This window comes from Clupea harengus, chromosome 19, assembly GCF_900700415.2.
Source record: "Clupea harengus chromosome 19, Ch_v2.0.2, whole genome shotgun sequence".
Classification (NCBI taxonomy): domain Eukaryota; kingdom Metazoa; phylum Chordata; class Actinopteri; order Clupeiformes; family Clupeidae; genus Clupea; species Clupea harengus.
Window position 1 is genome coordinate 21,182,386 of NC_045170.1, and position 16,865 is coordinate 21,199,250.

Sequence of the window (16,865 nt, forward strand, 5' to 3'; positions counted from 1 at the left end):
ATTGCATTTTGTGAAGAGCAATCCATCATCATTTCTAGTTCCCCCCCTACATAAATGCAACAGACCACATTTCCGTAATTTGAGTAGCGTCTCGCATGTTACAGCCTATTCATTTTAATTAATAGTTTGAAGTATCCTGTCCCTTTGTTCTCGTTCCTAAAGTCTTCTCTAGTATGCAAGAGCAGGGCGCCAGCAGGCATCCTTAGCATAATGTAACTGAAACCTGTTTATTGCAGTCAGACTCTTATTTGCCGGGCTTTGGTTATACCCCTGTCATTTTCTCACATTTCCATTGGAATAGGGGTCTGCCTATCAACGCTTTTTCTCAACTGGTTACAACAGTTGCATCCTTTCCACGCCCAGCCGTACCTGCGGTACTGTGAAAGGCTGTCGTCGCTTGCTTTTGTCCCGCCCATTATCCCCGATTCATTCTGAGCGTTATGCCCGTGCTCAGTGCGAGCATTTCAGGGATGTGATCGCAGTCTTCATATGCAAGTGCAGCGAGTAGGCTCCTGTGCCGACGGATTGTAGGGCTGGACAACGGAAGAGAATACGTCGTGAGGAAAATAACTCTGCGCGGGGAAAGAAGGGGAGGGAGGGCCAGGCACGGGGCTCTCCGGAACACGCGTCTTGCGCAAAACACGCTGAACATGGTGGAGCACCACTCAGCCTCCGACGGCAAGCACAAAGCATCTGCCAACGCTGGGAGTTCCATGCTGGGTAACAGCCGAGCCAGTGCCGCGGGTGGAGGAGGGGGTGGCAAAGGAGGCCTCTCCGGCGGACTGACGCAGCCAGCCGGGTGGCAGTCCCTGTTATCATTCACGATACTTTTCCTAGCCTGGCTGGCGGGGTTCAGCTCAAGACTTTTTGCAGTGATTCGTTTCGAGAGCATCATTCACGAGTTTGACCCATGGTAAGTAAATATATGGTACACATATCCTATGTTACTTTATCAGTCAAATGTAGTCTTGTGGTGAAGTTTGCATTGTCCAGACCGTCAGTCGGATTTTGCTGCTGCAGAATTTCCTCAACCAGATGATAACTGGGTCCCAGATTGATTAACATCTGCACCTCTGCCGAACTATACCAAATGCATTTGCTTGGCTTGAACTTGAGTTAAAACTTTGTTCATCACTATTTCCTAACCACCCGGCGACGGCTGGTAATGTACCGTGTTGAGATGTTGAAATGACAACTTTGCAACTGGCAAACCTGGCTGGCATTATTTGTGGTTTTGATGGCATGAATATTAAAATGTCTTGCTACTTTGTTCTGTAAGTACTAATTTGTACGTGTCACTGTAAACAGCGTACTAGGCTGGTAGAAGATTGGCACACTTTGAGCTTCAAATCCATGTGCTCTGTCAACTGACATTCATTTTAAAATTTCAGCCAGTTATTTAATCATTTTTAATTCGTCAACTACCTGACACATGCTTGTCAAGATCACATAGTGATGATAACGTCAACCTTTTAACGACAGACAGAGGACGGCTAATGGGTATATATGATCTCATACGTTGCGTCATGCGTTTTGTGGGTAAATAAGATAGCTACCGTGCCAAAATTGAACCATTGTGTGTTGTGTGCGTGCGGGTATTGCTGTTAGTTGGAGTCCTGCTAACGTGGCGCACCAAATGACAGCGGGAACCCGGAAGCCTGACACAGATCTTAAGCTACAGATATGATGACATCTGCATAAACCTCTTAACCACTTTCTCCAGATGCCTAAAGGTTATTCTCAGAAGAATACATGGGGGGGTGGTAGACAGAAGTTTTTCTTTGCAAACCAGCTGCTCTTCTGTCTGGCGATTGAGACATGCAATAGATCAGGAGACGTAGTTATTAGTTTAGGTATCCAGGCAGATTAACACTGCTATCCTTAAATTTGAAGTCTGCACCATAACAAGACGCGAATGCGCATTTGCATGGGCCGTTGATGTGTTTTGGGCTTTCTTTCACGTCTTCCGAATCATTATCTTTAATCTTAATATGGAAGAGCACAATAGCTCAATAGTAAAATAATAATAATAATAATAATAATAGTAAGATGAAAGGTATTTTAGAATTCCCACTATTCTATTTAATGCATGGCCAGGTGCAGTTCACAACAATGCATGCTCTCTTTTTGCAGAGTTCTGCAAAGCAATGTAACGGAAAGCTCTTCACCAAGATGACTTTCTCATTATCTCCCTCCATCAACCGCTTTTTCTCTGCTTACATCCTTTCTCCCGTTAATGACTGTAAACGCAGAAGCGAAGCAACTTGTAAACTGTCGCAGGCTGTGGTTGAATGATACCACGGCCCTCAATAGATTGTTGTCACGGATTTAATGGACTGCTAGATACACGCGTCATACAGCGCAATACATCGGTCTGTGAAACACGAGGAGTGTGGGATAAGCAGTCATATTTGCATACTCTCTATAAATATTAACACAGATATTCTGCTCATCTTTAAGCGGCTGTCGTTTTTCCAACTCTCTAGCTGATCACTGTGTTGGCAGATCTCATTAGGGTGTCATATGCACCAACAAAGCTCTCATGCACTCGCTCAAAGACAGTGGCTAAATATTGAATGACTTTAAATATTTAGAAGGCTTGAGAATATAGAATTATGCTGTTTTGCCAGAAAACAAAGTGCTGTCATTTCTCCATAAATGAGGAATGCTGTTTTATAATGTACAGCTTTTATCGAATTCACCAATGCTATTGAGATCTTGGGGATGGAGTGTTAACAATACAGGGTGCCTTGTTGGCAAAGATCACACACATTTCTGTGCTTCAGTTTGCATTAAAAGCAATGGTGGCAAGAGAATACTGTGACCCGTCCTGGTGCTTCCATGGAGGTGTGTAAAACCCAACTGGCATGTAAAAGAGTGGACTTACTGTGATATGGACCTGAAAGAGCTCAGTTGTAAGTTATACCCTCCTGCTCAACTGTGAGAGAGCACCATTGTGATGTTTGCAAATTCACTTAAGCCACTGAACTTAATCTCTAATGTCAGAGACACACACACACACACACACACACGCACACTCACACACACACACTCTCTGACTGAAGTGAAAGACCGCCATGAACATGAAACCCAAGCTGTGGTATAGATCCACTCTCTTCTTCTTAGGGGATTTACTCCATCTTCTTTCCCTGGCTGTTGTGTGTGTGTTTTTTTTTTTAACTAACCACATCTCCAATCCAGCCCTCATTCTTTATTTCCAATCTTTCTCTCCACTCCGCAATTCAATATCACTCCAGGGTTTGATAGCTTCCTCGGGGCTGCTTTAGCTGCCTGGGTTATCATTTCAGTAAGGGTGAGACGGGTAGGAGAAAGCAATAGTGTGTGTGTGTGTGTGTGTGTGTGTGTGTGTGTGTGTGTGTGTGTGTGTGTGTGTGTGTGTGTGTGTGTGTGTGTGTGTGTGTGTGTGTGTGTGTGTGTGTGTGTGTGTGTGTGTGAGAGAGAGAGAGTGAGAGTGTGTGTACGAGGCAGAAGGAGAGAGAGAGAGAGTGAGAGTGTTAGCATGAGGCAGAAGGAGAGTGAGTGAGTGAGTGAGAGGGAGGGGTAGGCAGGGAGAGGGATGGAGGCAGGGAGGGAGGGAGGGAGAGAGAGAAGTGGAGAGACTGAGATTGAGAAGAGTGCAAGGGAGAAGGAGAAGTGAAGTGAGGTTGTCAGAGAAGGAGAGTGGAGAGGAACCAGGTTGTATGGTGTCAGGGTTGAGATGGATTCACTCATCTACCTCACCCTCACCCTCAGCCCCGTCCCAAACCCCCCCCTCTCTGAAATCCCATCAATGGTCTGTCAAGAAACAGAGCTCCCAGTTATGTCAGCAAAGGAAAGAAAGGCCGAGGGGGGGAGAGGTGTAGGGGCAGAGAGATGGAGAGAGTGAGGTGGAGCTGAGGAGGTAGAGAGATGGAGAGAGTGAGGTGGAGCTGAGGGGGTAGAGAGATGGAGAGAGTGAGGTGGAGCTGAGGACCCCTCCCCAACACACACACACACACACACACGCGCATATATATATTTACAAAAGCATCATCACATGAAAGACTTGCACATGATCTGAATCACATTTGTGTTGTTGGTTTAGGTGCATCCTCTGGTCACATTCAGGATGGATGCTTATTGAATGCCAACACACACACACACACACACACATGCAAAAGCATCATCACATGAAACACTTGCACACCATCTTACACCTTGGTGTTGGTGGTTTCAGGGTACTCTCCAGCAACATTCAAGATGGATGCTTATTGGATTCATCTCCCTCCTTTTGAAGTGTAAACTCTCGCCAGGCGGAGAGAGAGTGTGATGGATAGAGAAATGGAGAGATGGAGATGGATGGGGAGTGAATAGGAGATGAATGGAGAGATAAAAGACATGGAGAGAGGTGGAGACCATCCCCCCCATCGCTGGATTCTTTGCCAAGCAACAAGGTTCTGTGTGCTGCTAGATTACCCCAGATTTATTGATAAACTAGTGGCTAGACGACACCTCCTTATCGACTCAATCTCTTAAACCGCAGATTTTTTAGATGCCCTGTCCTTCTTGCTCACAGCCCCCACTCTTGACCACCCCTCCCCAACACACACACACACACACACACACACACACACACACACACACAGTGGGGTCGTCATACAGTCGACGGAGCTGAGACGGCAGAAGAACAGAGACATCTCTTGAAGGTGCTCCACACGCCCACGACATCAAGCAGCATCAATAAGGAATCCTCTTCCTTTTTCTAATCTCTCAGAATGCCATGAAAAATGTGGCAGTGGCAGTGCGTGCCTGAATTGATAAGACACCCCTCTTTTGCCTTAAAAAAAAAAAAAAAAAAAGACTCTTTTGGCGCGTTTTGGAAAAGAAAATCAAAGTTTAATGACGTGCAGAGAACGGTCGCTTGGCCCTTTTTCTTCACGTCAGTGGAAGGTTTACCCTGACAAAAGCATTCATGAAGATTTGATGGGCTTTACTCAGGGCTCCAGTCTTCTAACAACAGAGCAATGTTTTTGCGGGCCTGTGTGTGTAGACCAAGTATCGCTCTAGGAATATATATCAGTCTTAAGTAGGAGGGTTGGGCAAGTGTCCACTGCAATCTAATTTTTCCTGAGATGACTAATAAAATATTCAGTGAGCTTATTCCGGGGTGTGTGTGTGTGTGTGCGTGTGCGTGTGTTTGTGTGTGTGTGTGGGAAGTTCTGATTGCTGTTGATTGTGTTTTTCTTTCTTGGCCGTGATCCTTTTAAAAAGCCTTGTGTCTTTGGGGCATGCCTGGTCTGCCATGTCAATGACGTTACTTCTTCTTGGAGGACACGGATGTCCACTTGGCATTAGAAAGGGAGGAACTGACAGGATGTCACTACACCTGCTTTGCATAGTTTTGAATGGCAGCGAGTAACATGAGTGTGTGTGTGTGTGTGTCTGTATGTATATATGTGTGTGTGTGAATGCATTGTGCATTTGTGTGAGCTTACATTGCAGCTGCAAAAGCCAGGTGCAGAGCGGCATGTTAAGAAGGCGTGAGCTTCCTCGAGTGAATGCTAAAGTGAATGTCACCAAAAATAAAAAACGAGCCAAAGAAGAAAAGAAATCAGACGCACGGCATCCATCCACACAGCAACCTTCCTACCTGTTCACCCCCGCTTGCCAGACATCTGCAGCTTCCAGCCAGGCCTGATAACACCACAGGAGAAAACACCATCGGCTGTTTGCCTGTGTTTTACTTTCTTGTTGTTTATTTGCTTCCTATTGCTATTTGTTGTTTGTTTGCACCCCCCCCCCCCCCCCGCCACCTTTGTTTATCTTTGCCTGGTGGAGCGAAGGGATGGGGTTTGACGTTAAACTCACTGATTAAACCCCCCCCCCCCCCCCCCCCCCCCCCCCCTTTCTCTCCCATCGCTTCCAGTCCCTGTGTGTGGAGGGGATGAGAAAGAGGGAGAGTGATGAGGGAGAGAGAGAGAGGGATGGATATGAGGGATGAGAGAGAGAGAGGGATGGATGAGAGAGGGATGAGGGGGAGAGAGAGAGAGAGAGAGAGAGGGGCCTGGTGACGGATCTGTCCCCGGGAGCGGGTGCTGGGTGCTGGGAGAGTGGCTGGCGCTTAACAGGCGGGAAACAGAAGCCCAGGACCCTGGGGAGCCTCAGGCACGGCGCGATAAAGAGTGCCGCCGTTTGCATAAACGCCGTTCAGGAGATTAATTTTTGTGGAAGTGTGCAAGCAGGCGCACACACACACACACGCACACACACACACACACACCTTCATACTCTTGCATATGCACACACACACATATACACACATGCAAACTCTCATACACACTCTCTCTCACTCACACACACACACACACACACACACACACACACACTCACTAACCTCTCTTTCTCTCTTGCACACATTCTTCTTTCTCTTTCTTTGGACCTCTTGCTCTCTATCTTTCATTATCTGTGTCATCTAGAGGTTGTAGCCCTGCAGCTTCCTATAAAAGCTTCCTCTCGTCTCCTCCGTTGTCTGTGTATATGTATGTTTATGTGTGTGTGTGTGTGTGTATGTGCGTGTGCATGTGTGTGTATGTGTGTGTGCGCATCTGTATTATTCTTTGTGTGGCTCGTCAACTTCTGCATGTTTGTTGTGGCAGCAGTTTCAGTAATGAATGCAGCACAGGGAATGACATAGGGTTAGGGGTATGTGCACACGTGTTTCTTGGCCACTTCAGCAGTCCATCGGCACGACAGCTTTGCATTTTAGCAGGTTGAAGACAAAAGCATCATGCATAGCGATGGCGGTCACAAGACTTAAGTCGCTCCTGCTGATTCCGCAATGCCTCCCAGACCAACCCCCCGTTATTTTATTCATTTATTCATTCACTCGTTCACTCACTCTCTCCATCTCTCCCTCTCTTTCTTTAGCGCTCTTTCCCCTACTGCCTCCGTATTAATTATACATGGCATTGGAAGCAATGTTGTGGGCAGACAGGGTGGGAGGCAGGCAGGCCACCTAACGAGTTGCTGGGGCGGTCAGGCACATGCTGCGCTCCCCTGCACCCCCACTCCCTCCAACGCACACACACACACACACACACACACACACACACACACACACACACACACACACACACACACACACACACACACACAAACACACACACACAAACACTACCCCATGGGTGGTATCATGCTGGGGATGAGACAAGACGAGAAGAGATGGGGATGTGGGGGTGGGGTGGTTCGGGGACAGTGTGGAGGACAGGGATGATGACGACAGGCTGGCTTGCTGGCTGGATGGTGGAGTATTTGTTAATGTGATTAATTACACTGCGCCCCGGCCCCAGTGGCCTTAAAGATCAGGATGGCTGCCACCAGCTGAGGGAGAGAGAAAAAGAAGGAGAGAGAAGGGGAGAGGAGGAGAGAGAGGGGGAGAGGAGGAGAGAGAAAGGGAGAGGGAGTTATACTGGACCTGCAAATGAGGAAGAAGGGATTGAAAGTTTTTACCCAGGCTTGTTTGTTTGTTTAGTTGTTTGTTTGTTTGTTTGTGTGTATGTGTGTATGAGAGCAAGACATCTCTGTGTGTATGTTAAAGTGGTGGAGAGTGCATGAGCTCTTCTCGAGAGTTTACTCAGGGACCGCAAAACCTGCAGGGCTCGACTCGGTTCAATTTAGCATGCACAACCTCTCTCCTCATCATTTCCCCTCAGAACACGCACACACCCACACACACACCCACACACACACACACACACGCTCTCACACTCACACTCAGATTTTTGGCCGTACCACTCAGCCCAGAGAGAGCTCTTATTTCATGTCCCCTTTTAGCGTTTAGTGTCTGTGTGTGTGTGTGTGTGTGTGTGTGGTCGGACTGATTTCCCTCCAGCTCAGAGCTTTGACCACTGTTTCTCTTCTAGCAAAATGGTTTTACTGCCATCTGTCACGCAAACACACACACACACACACACACACACACACACACACACACACACAAACAGTTTGGGCCAACTCTCTCTGATATTTAAGTGTTGTTGGCAGGGTAGCTCTAACATGTCTAATGAAGGATCCGTTCACCAACAGGCCGATGGAATTGTTCGGTGACTGACGTAACAGGAAGAAACTGTCTACTGACTGACAGTATGGGAAGCACGACTTTGCGATTTTCAAATTGTTGCAAAAACAAAAATGCGGATTAATCTGATTTAATTTGACATATCTCCCAACTCTACCTACCAGTGATGCGTGTGTCCACTCACAAGCGTCCCAAAGTCACCCAATGCATTATTTCAACTTATAAAACAATTGGGTTCTATTTAATTATTTAGCTGTTTCTGATTGGACGAGAGACGTTCCATGAGTTGGAATATCCCAGGACATCCCAACTCGGACTTTTCACAGCTAATAATAAATCACTCCGCGATGAAACATTCTATAGCACGTTGATACAATTAAGCGATAACCGTTAATTCAAAGTTCTTATAATTCCAAAAGACGTTGACAATGGAACAATTTTTTTGTTGCGGAGAAACAATGGCGAAATAAACATTTTTTAATCAATAACTTCATGTTTAAATGTGAATTGGTTGACTATAAAATTGTTTTATAAAAGCAATATAGTACGAGTGCGAGTGGGGTAGGTAAGGGATATTCCCACGGGTGTTGTTGCCTGCGCCACTCGGCCTCCGGCCTCGTGGCTACGGCCGAACACCACCCGTGGGAATATCCCTTACCTACCCCACTCGCACTCGTACTATATTGCTTAATTGACTGCAACTTGAACAGCTAATATGACAGTGGACAAGGCAGAATGATGCCCGACCCACTACCTGACAAGCGCTAGGTAAAACTTCCACTTTTAAACAAGAACAAATGCCCTCTGTCACACATTGGTCAAACAAACGCAGCACAAACACCTAAACATTCTCCAGACCTTTACAAGGATATTAGTCTCCAAGGCAGTTTAGCCCACAAGTACACTGTAGAGAGATTATGAAATAGTTGTATGTTGGCAACAATGTAAAATATTGCTGACATTATCATTAGGTCCCGTGTCAACATAAATGATGCGTATCCCCAATTGCTCACTGCTGTCATCTTCGCCTACAATGTCTCCAAATGCTTAACACACTTTACTAGTCTTTAAAGTCTCCCGAACTTCAGCACCGTCTTTGTCTCCTCACGTATTACTTACATATTGATATTAGTCTTTAGGCGATATTTAATAGATTTATATTGTAATATATATAATATATTTCCGACCCATCCGCCAATCACCTGAATATCATTAAATGTATTTTAGTTTGATTCGTAACCTCATTTTGGATCAGCCTATGCATCACTGATGCCTACTAACACAATCGTTTTTAAATGATACACGGTAATACGCATGGAACTGCCAGGATTTCAAGTGTAAATGTTTACCAAAATCAGCCTAAATGCCCGTCCCTAGTGTGTGAAAATGTGTGTGTGTGTGCATGTATGAAAGGAGGGTGCATGATGTGACAAAGACATTCTGTGTGTGTGTCTGAGTTTGAGAGAGAGAGAGAAAAAAAGAGAAAGATGGAGAGCTAGAGAGAAGGAAAGAGAGAGAGAGAGAGAGAGAGAGAGAGAGAAAACAAGCAAGGAAGCAAGATGGTGAAAAACTAGAGAGAGTGTTTGTCAGTGACTGAGGGTAGAGAGAGTGGTTCTAAAAGAGACAGAAAGAGATTATGGATTTGAAAGAAACGTGAGGAGGAGAGAACTCTGAAAAACGAGAAGCACTTTGAGATGCACGGCCCATGCTCACTGGGGCCAGGGATGAGATCAATACTCTAAAAATCACACGTCTCAATCCGTGAAGAGCTTTGGCCATCCCGGCCAGTGTCCTTCTTTTCCTTAGATGCACAATTTTCTGAAATTCAATTCCTTGTGTGCCTGACGTTCTTGCTTCGCACACAGCCCATTTTAATGAGATAAAGGGCTTAATTTGTCTTCGAGCGGCGCCTGTTTGTGTGTGTGTGTCTGTTTCTTGTGCGCTGTGTGTATATATGCGTGCATGCTTGCGTGTGTGCAAGCTTGTGTGTGTGCGTGTGTGTATGCGTGTGTGCATGCGTGTGTGTGTGTGTGTGTGTGTATGCATCTGTGCATGCTTGTGTGTGTGCGTGTGTGTGTGTGTGTGTGTGTGTGTGTGTGTGTGTGTGTGTGTGTATGTGACTAACCACACAGGCAGCTCCAGCTTTGTCTGTTTTATTTTCTCCCTTCATCCCTGCTGTATATCTGTGACCTCCCCCACACCCTCTCTGACACTTGAGTGCCCCCCAACTGGCCACCTGTGAGCCAAACTGAGAAAGCAAAGACCACGGCAGCGCCGGTTACTCGCCGTCGCCATAGCAACGTGTAGGCTCCCTCCTCGAGCCGCATACGAAAAAAGGCCCAGGGGGGAGTGCTGGACTTCTGAGCTCGCCAGCAGTGGAATTCCTCCAGGACTTTTTTCTATTTCCCTTTCTGTGTCTGTCTCTCACTCTCTTCTTTTTACTCTCTCTCTCTCTCTCTCCCTCGTCTCTGTGTATCTCTCTTTTTATCTGTTTGCTCTCATGTTCACTCACTCCGTCTCTTGCAAATGATTAAATGGCCTATTCTCCAGCTGGCTTATTCCACAAACAGACTGGCTGACTGTTCCTTTTTTCCCCTGACCGAACGATTGGCCAGTTTGGCCTCTCTTGCCACTTGATTGGCCAACTGGCTCCATGAAAAATTGTCGTCTCTCTCTCTCTCTCTCTTTCTGTCTGTCTCTCTTTGCCTTTTTTTTGGTTGATTGATTGATTGATTGATTGATTTCTTTCTTTCTTTCTCTCTGTCTCTCTCTGCCTGACCTACTAGTAACACAACAAACAACCACATTTGAGAAAGAAGAGAGGAGCATTTTCCTTTAAAAGCTCCTGTTGTGAGTCAGAGATGAGGTGAGAAGTAGAATTTTGGTAGACCGCTGGGACACTGGTCTCAGCTCTCTCTCTCTCTCTCTCTCTCTCTCTCTCTGTCTCTCTGTGCTCCTCTTTTCTCTCCCCTCCTCTCCTCTCCTCTCCTGCGAGTACAAAAGCAGATCCCCAGGCCCTGGCACCACTCAGCTTATCCGCTTTTAGCTCCACCACTGGCACCTGTTCACTCAGTCCTGCCCGCCGCTTTTCCCAGGAGTGTGTTCCGTACAGATACACTCGGTACTTGGACAGAACTATGGGACTGTGTGTGTGTGTGTGTGTGTGTGTGTGTGTGTGTGTGTGTGTGTGTGTGTGTGTGTGTGTGTGTGTGTGTGTGTGTGTGTGTGTGTGTGTGTGTGAGAGCACAAGAGAGAGAGAGTGTTTTATTGGGTTGTGTGGATATGTGTGTGTGTGTGTTACTTTGGGACTGTCTGGATTTGTGTGTGTGAGTTCAGCATAGTGCCTTGTGGTAGCTCATCTCCCATCATAATAAAAAGAGATGATGACTTTATCCACCAGCTCCATGAAAGCCGTGCCTGCCCGTGTGCCTCGTGCCGTTGCCCCCCTGCCAAGACTGCAGTGCGGTGCCAGTCAAGGTTGGCTCCCCTGCCGAGGGATGCCACCCCAGCTGGTGCCTGGTGTGTCAGTGACAGCCTGGCTGTGCTCCGCAGAAACAGAAAGAAGGAGGGATAGAATAGACGAAGAGAAGTGAGGAGGAAGACTGGAGTAGAGGAGAGGAGAGGAGAGGGGGTGGATGAGTGAGTGACAGCTGGAATGGATTGTCACAGTCCGGAAGAAATGACTGCTGTCAGACTCCCGTCAGAGTCGCTTCGCGGGCACGTCAAACCTGGCTGCAGTCTCTGCAGTGATAGCCGGGGAGTGGGAGAGTCAGCCATGGAGAACAGTTGGGGAGGGGGAGGGGGGGGGGCACTGGAGGAGTGAAGAGGGGGTGGTAAGAAGCTGGTCACATTCCTTAGGGAGAAGGAGGGACGGAAAAATAAGGAAGAGTGAAGGGTTGACCTGCGTGGAAAAATGGGGGATGAACTATGAAGGATGAAGAGGGAATTTTAAGGTAAAGGGCTACTGAGTTAGAGTACCAGAATGAGAGAGCGAGGGGGGGCTGTTCATTTCCCTAGAGAAAGGGAAAGAAGTGAAGATGGGGAAGACTCGAGAAGGGAGAGACTGAAGAGAGAAGAAGGGTAGAATAAGGAAGTCATTTCCCTAGAGACAGGCAAGCCAGGGAAAATGAGAGAGGGAGGGAGGGAGAGAGAGGGGTGGAGGGGAGCCAATCATGGTCCCTGGAGGAAAGGAAACCAGGGTAGTCTGGAGGGAGGGAGACTGATGACGACTGAGAGTGTGAGCGAGTGAGTGTGTATGTGAGGCAGAGGGAGAGAGTGAGGGTAAAATAGGGTGGTTCATGCTTGTCAGAGGAAGGGAAACCAGGGAAGCCTGTGGGAAGCACAGCCTTGATAGTGAGGGGGATGGCGATGACTCTGGGACCCCCTCGCCAGCTCAGCTCCGCTCCATGATCTACTCGTCCTGATGGCAGGAGGGAGGACCCCAGTGCCGCCGGCTTAATAACTTGAAGAGCCCCACTCTCACTTACTGCTATTAACACCCCCCCCCCCCTAGGGCTCAAGGCCCATTTCCCTTCTAAGGACAGACCAAGGGCAGCGAGTGACAGGCTACAGCCACAAATGTGAAAACCAATAGAGTACAATGGGCTCCACAGGTTTGGTGGGATTGAAGCAGTTATGTACAGAGCTATCTATGTGGAAGGAATCTGTCAATAACCTTGCAGTGTTGCAACCAAGTGTCCTCTGATGATGCACAGCTTTTCCCCCCAAGCAGCAGCAGCGTTCGAGGCAGTAGCTGTCGTCCCTTATCGCACATGTGTATGATTAATCGAGTCCGACGCCGGTAGTGTAACGATTATGACTTTTTGTGTTTTCACCCGAGATGGTAAACATGTCAGACAGACTGCTGCGACGCTCGAGCCATTAACTAAGCAACCCACTGCTTATAATGGCATCGCCGTGTTGATTTCCTCGGCGGCTTGGTAGATTCATCAAGGTTTTCAAGCCTATTTTGAGTCTCTGATGGCCGTGGAGATGCCAAAAGAACACGGGAAGAGATGGCGGGGAGATAAAGGGATAAGATTCGCAGTGCGGTTCAATTACCCAAACTGCCTGGGGGGGGGGAGAGTGTGGTTTCTTATACAACCCCATACATGTCAGGCTATAGCCATCAGGTTCTCAAATAGTTGAGTGTTCTGGTGGTCACGTCGAGGTTATGGGTTTAGTCAAAGTCATGGATTCAAAGGAATGCTGGCCAGGTACTGAGGAGAAAAGATCAGTGTGTTATGCAGTCTTACACTCTCGCAGTGTGTTATGCAGTCTTACACTCTTGCAGTGTGTTATGCAGTCTTACACTAACTCAGTGTGTTTTGCAGTCTTACACTCTCGCACTCTTACACTCTCGCAGTGTGTTTTGCAGTCTTACACTAACTCAGTGTGTTTTTCGGGGCAAAGTGTCTGCCAAGTGATAAGGCATCAATGGCTCATCAGGCTTGGAAAATCTGTGGGAGATAAAAGAAAATCTATGGTAGATTGTTGGTAGACTTGAGTTGCATGATCACTCTCCTCATCTCTTCTTGCTGTTGTTTCAAGGCAAGCAAGGCAAGGTGTGATCATACATGCCTGAAAAGTGATGCGGGTTCACATCACTCCCACTCACTCTCAGTCTCTTGGCTTCAATCAAACCCCTCTTCACCTCACTTTGTACGGAATCTTTCTAGCAGATTGTGTGTTGAAAGGGCTTGAAAGGGCACAGGAGACCTCTGCACCAGACATTAATCACATGCAATGAATTAATGAGCGAATTATAGATGCCCTCCCCCCTTTCCACAATCCATTAAAGGACATTTAATATCCAATTTGAATGTATTGTTTGATTCTAATCCCCTCAAGGATACTTCTCCTCTCTTCCTTTGTTACGTGCACATAAGCATTTATTTCTCAATTGGTTAGCTAGTGAAGTAGAATGAAGCATTTCAACGCTGTTTGTCTTTCTCTTTCTGGTTCATCTTCTGGAATGTTCTGGAATATGGCAGGTTCGGCTCCTGTTTTCGAATTTACGAATAAAAAACCATGAGACAAAACAGAAATGTTTTCGTACCACACCTAAGACCACCTATTCACAAATGTAATGAAGTTGATTTGGGCAACCCACTGTTCAAGTTCCATGTCTGCATTTACCTCCTGTCCTCACCCACACGAACCAGTTCTCGCCAAAGAAATACCATAAATATTCATCAGTCCAGGAACACTTTGGGTGAACCAACAATGGAACCATTCTGTAAATCTGACCAAGGGTGAAATTTACACCTCTTTTCGGATGTGCTTTGTTAAGTCACATCTGTTAAATATCAAAAAGACCTATCCGTCAGTTAGCCCTAAATCTCCATTATCTGTATAGCACTCACCTTACCTGGACACTCTTCTTCACCATACACAACCACATTACTGACCTTAAGCAGAACTAGTATTTTACCAGAACCCTAGTCTCCCAGGGCAACATGTGACTTTGGCACTTCGTAATGAGACTTTGAAAAGAACCCATACAAGATTATTTTCCTCCCAAACCTACCCTACAATCTGTATGTCCATCTGTATGTCCATCTGTATGTCCATGTAAATTTCGGTTGCCTACTCCTTGGAGCCCCAACTTCAGGAGACATTTGAGCACCAGGTAATCTTCACATTTAATCCGGTTCTGTTTCACCATGATGGTCACCTGACATACAGTATATTTAAGCAATACTGAGAGAAGGGTTGGTGAAGGATATCCCTACAGCTGTAATACAGTGGTTACAAGACCTCTGTAACCCTATTCCTAAATCTAAATCTGTTTGTGGTCTTCACTGTGAACCGAGTCTCAGCAGGTAGTTTCTGGTCTGTGAGGGTTGAGCTATTTAACTAAAGTAGGGCCGCACCAGGTATAGTATGATGGATCATGAGTCTCCCAGCCCGCTGTGCGTCCCCTTGCTGCATTAGCGTCTCCCCTGCAGTGTGATGAGCTGGAGCTTTGGGAGCTTTGTGCACTGAAACCTTAAAAAAGCTGCCAAATGCAATGCACCAAGACCTGTGGCATGCAGGTGAAGGCTCGAGACTCTGTATACCAGCCTGTTTGAGTTTTTTTATGACTGCCATTTTGAATCCAGTCATAATAGATTTAACCCTCATGTTGTGTTCGCAACATGGTTACACTTGTTGTGGTTTCGTTCAGAATTAACCGGCCAGACATAAATAATAATAAGGCTTTTAGTAAACATTTGATTTTGATCTATTGTGAATTCTAAAGATACAAGCAATTGGCTTTTTGACAGTTTTTAAGCCCAGTTATAATGATGTTGTACCACTCTGTTTTATTCAAAATAAGGGAGATTAACAAAGTTTTTGAACATACAACTAGTGCAAATCGAAATCGAAATGTAAATATGGATATGTGGCTCCATTGGAAGGAAAACTGTGCTGATCAGATTTCACTTAAAAAGTCTCCTTCAGGGTTGTTTAGAAATGTGAAGGCTGTCTTCTGGCCGAGTCGGTTGGTGTGGTGTACCGTGGATTCTGTTTTATTGAATCTTTTTCCGTCATAAAAGCTGTTCTGTGCTCCTTCGGCTCGAGAAATAAATATGAATTACTGGCTGTTGCACAGCTTCCTCCATAGTCTGTTGCAACTGAGTTGAGTCTGTATTCATTCACCAGTCATTATCCCGGTCATACACACCAGCCTCAGAGGTGTCATCCTAGCTGAAACATGGAACTCGATTGCTGTCTGGGTGACCTTCGTGTCACCTTCAGTTCTTTTGAGTTGCCTTATACATGGAAGCAGAGAAACGCGCAGTTTGAAGAAAGTCGTTTCTAATTAATACACCGTTATTTAGTAATCTGTCTTCTCTTTGAACGCCTTCAGGGCACAACCCCGCTGTGGGAGTCCTCATCCTCCTACCTCTCACTTTCGCTCTCTCTCGCTCCCTCTCTCTCAATCAATCTGTCTTCTTCACTCTCCCTTGTTCTTTTTTCCTCTTTTCTCTTTGGTTACTCTCTCTCTCTCTCTCACTCTCTCTCTCTCTCTCTCTGTACTGTGCAGCAATAAGCAGTGTAGCGTGAGGCGTGCAGTAAGAGCTGCTGTCATTAGTGGCACCAGAGAGGTGTCTGTCTCCAGTACCAACATTGCTCTCATTTCCTCATACAGGCCAGAGGGGGAGTTTCTCTCTCGCCCTCTTTCTTCTTCCCTCCCTGTTTCCCCCTTTTCCTCCCTCTCTCTTACTTGCAGCAGAATTCATCTGTTTCTGTTGTATATTTCAAGTGATGGTATTGAGTGTGAAACACACACACACACACACACACACACACACACACACACACACACATTTACTCTTTTATTTATTTCTAGCGTCACTTTTATGAGTGTCTGCCCATCTCAGGAAGGTGATGTCTATCAAGTGGCAATCTTTTGTCCCTCTGCCTCGGGACCTGGCCCTGACACACACACACACACCATGCGAAGCCTTAAAATATATATATATATATACTGTATAATCATAAAAGAAAATTATTTTTTTTATCCTGCCAGCACTTCAATTTCATTTGTCCTTGAGACGTGTTGCTCAGCACAAAAGGATGATATCTGACTTCCAAATTCTAATCAGTGTTCCCTGGGCTTCATAATCCCCCTTGTCCTCAGTAAGACATCTGCTGTCTCCGTCTCTCGCCTCATTTAGCCATACTGCCTTTGACCTCTGGCAACAGGCTCTGCTTTTCTCAAAAACAACCGACATGAGAAAACAACATGAGGACAAGGGCGATAATGAGAGAAGGACAATTATTTGGATGTACACCTTATAAACCTGTCTGCTGATTGGAT

General features: G+C 46.3%; 1 protein-coding gene across 1 annotated transcript in view; it reads left to right on the plus strand.

The window, feature by feature from the left end:
- Positions 1 to 340: 340 nt before the first annotated feature.
- Positions 341 to 16,865, plus strand: part of LOC105903670 (STT3 oligosaccharyltransferase complex catalytic subunit B) — a 93,737-nt gene continuing 77,212 nt past the window's right edge. The window contains exon 1 of the mRNA XM_012831449.3: positions 341 to 913. Within this exon, the coding sequence (XP_012686903.1) occupies positions 651 to 913 (263 nt within the window). The 5' untranslated portion in view covers positions 341 to 650. The remainder of the gene's footprint in view (positions 914 to 16,865) is intronic.